Source organism: Octopus bimaculoides, chromosome 28, assembly GCF_046866305.1.
Source record: "Octopus bimaculoides isolate indiv1 chromosome 28, ASM4686630v1, whole genome shotgun sequence".
Classification (NCBI taxonomy): domain Eukaryota; kingdom Metazoa; phylum Mollusca; class Cephalopoda; order Octopoda; family Octopodidae; genus Octopus; species Octopus bimaculoides.
The window spans coordinates 18,111,784-18,114,283 of NC_142955.1; the positions used below are offsets into that span (position 1 = coordinate 18,111,784).

Sequence of the window (2,500 nt, forward strand, 5' to 3'; positions counted from 1 at the left end):
CTACCCAAGAACACAAAAAAAATCGGGTTACACAGTGTAATAACTAAAGAAGTGAAACACAACCATTGCAGGTGTTATTACTAGCATAATGACCCTCCCAAGACGCAACAAAAGGGAATAGAATAAAAGAAGAAAATAAACCAACTGACCGACTTTTAATTTCTGACACATGTACTGTAACACTATGTTGCATTGTCTCTTGGAAGGATTTTTATCATCAGTGATCCCGCAGCCATGTTGGTTGGTCCATTCCAGCTTCAGGATGCTTCGACCCTGTTTCGAATTCCCAACTGATGCGGCACTGCTTTGGAAGTATTTCTGAGATGATAGACAGAATGAATAATTGAATGAGAGAAAGAGAGGGAGAGAGGGGGAAAGGAAGGAAGGAAGGAACGAACGAACGAACGAACGAACGAACGAAAGAAAGAAAAAGGAACGAGCGAACAAAGAAAAGAAGAAAGAGAGGAAGGAAGAAAGGAAGGAAGGAGAGAAAGAAAGGAGAGAAAGAAAGGAGAGAAAGAAAGGAGAGAAAGAAAGAAAGGAGAGAAAGGAAGGAAGGAAGGAATGAACGAAGAAAGAAAGAAAGAAAGAAAGAAAGAAAGAAGGAAAGAAAGAGAGAGAGAAAGAAAGAGAGAAAGAAAGAAAGAAAGAAAGAAAGAAAGAAAGAAAGAAAGAAAGAAAGAAAGAAAGAAAGAAAGAAAGAAAGAAAGAAAGAAAGAAAGAAAGTGAAAAAAAATCAACAAGCAAGATAAGAATACGAGGCCGAGGAAAAAGTTTGTGTACCGTGTTAAAATAATGATTTTTTTATGCAAGAATTTATTCAAAAACAACAACTATTCTTCAAAATAAAGACCACCATTTTCCACAACCTTCTACCAATGATCTACAGGCTTTCGGAATTGGTCAAAGTACCAATCCTTTGGCTTTGAATCGAAAAATTCTTGACAGGTTTCTTCAACTTCATCGAATGGCCCAAATCGGTGACCTTTCATAAAGTGCTGCATTGATCGGAAGAGATCGTAGTAAGATGGCGCAACGTCTGGAATACACGCTGGATGCGGCAGAACTTCCACACCGTCCAATTCTTTAATCTTGTAACTGGTCTTTCTGGCAATATGCGTATTTGCATTGCGTTGTTGAAACTAAACACGTTTTCGACGAACACAGAGTCACCATTGAATATGACATCAACTGAATGAACACACACACACCACAAAAATATATTTTTAAAAAAAAAAGCATTATTTTAACATGGTGGACAAACTTTTTCCTCAACCTAATAATATAAAAATTCCTCATCTCTGAGATACAAAATCGTATCATGTGATAAATACTTGCAAAAGTCTCCTTACCATTTGATATTGATCTGAAGCCTTCCTCGCAGCAGTGGCTGTTCGATCTCCAACGTTATAACCACCATTATTGTTATTCTAAACAAAAGAAAAAATATTTCGGTTGTTAGCCATTTGTTTTCTGCCTCAAGAGCAAGCAATTGCATGAAGTTCAAAGAACTAAAGCAGAAAAAAGAAATTTTACAAGAAATTTTAATAGAAATTTTAATAGAAATGTTAATAGAAATTTTACTGGAAATTTTACAAGAAATTTTACAAGATATTTTAATAAAAATTTTAATAGAAATTTTATAAGAAATTTTAATAGAAATTTTAATAGATATTTTAATAGAAATTTTACAAGAAAATTTACAAGAAATTTTACAAGAAATTTTACAAGATATTTTAATAGAAATTTTAATAGAAATTTTACAAGAAATTTTAATAGAAATTTTAATAGATATTTTAATAGATATTTTAATAGAAATTTTACAAGAAAATTTACAAGAAAATTTACAAGGAGTTTTACGGGAAAGTTTACAAGAAATTTTAGTAGAGATTTTAGAAGAAATGCGACTAAAGGTGGTGCTCCAGCACAGCCACAGTCAAATAATTGAAACAAGTAAAAGAGTGAAAATAAAAGGGAAAAAACATATTTTGAGTAACATGAGGTGATGTTCGGTGAAATTTAATTTACCTGAGAATCAAAAAGGCGATTGGTGTTCCTACGACTCGCTGTGTTCTCGTTGAGTCTGTTGTTTGAACCGCGGGGATTGTGGTTGTATATATCAGCTGTCACAATTATGACGATAGAAAATAGTAACAGGCAAGATATCCTACACTTTGACATCTTGCTGTAATCTGTAAAAAAAAAAATAATAATAATAATAAAAGGAACTGTATGAAGTTTTCTCACAACTAATTACCAGTAGTGGATTAAGGATTAAGTGAAATAATCACATGTTTAAAGCATCGAGGGAAACGGGAAGATATGGCACCACAGAAATGGTAAATGGTTTACGGCACAAAAGAAATCACTTGAAATTTGTTCAAATAATATTTGAGGTGCTTTAAGGCAGCGAGCTGGCAGAAACGTTAGCACGCCGGGAGAAATGCTAAGCAGGATTTCGTCTGTCTTTACGTTCTGAGTTCAAATTCCGCCGAGGTCG

The 2,500-nt window shown here is 33.8% G+C and overlaps 1 protein-coding gene across 2 annotated transcripts in view; it reads right to left on the minus strand.

Moving 5' to 3' along the window:
- LOC106878049 (protein DD3-3) overlaps positions 1–2,500 on the minus strand; it is a 20,417-nt gene that overhangs the window by 11,984 nt on the left and 5,933 nt on the right. For both annotated transcript variants that reach the window (XM_089344130.1, XM_089344129.1), the window contains exons 2-4: positions 2,029–2,192; positions 1,353–1,430; positions 150–318 (exon numbers count right to left, since the gene is read on the minus strand). In XM_089344130.1, coding sequence (XP_089200256.1) covers positions 150–318; positions 1,353–1,430; positions 2,029–2,181 — 400 coding nt within the window. In that variant the 5' untranslated portion in view covers positions 2,182–2,192. The remainder of the gene's footprint in view (positions 1–149; positions 319–1,352; positions 1,431–2,028; positions 2,193–2,500) is intronic.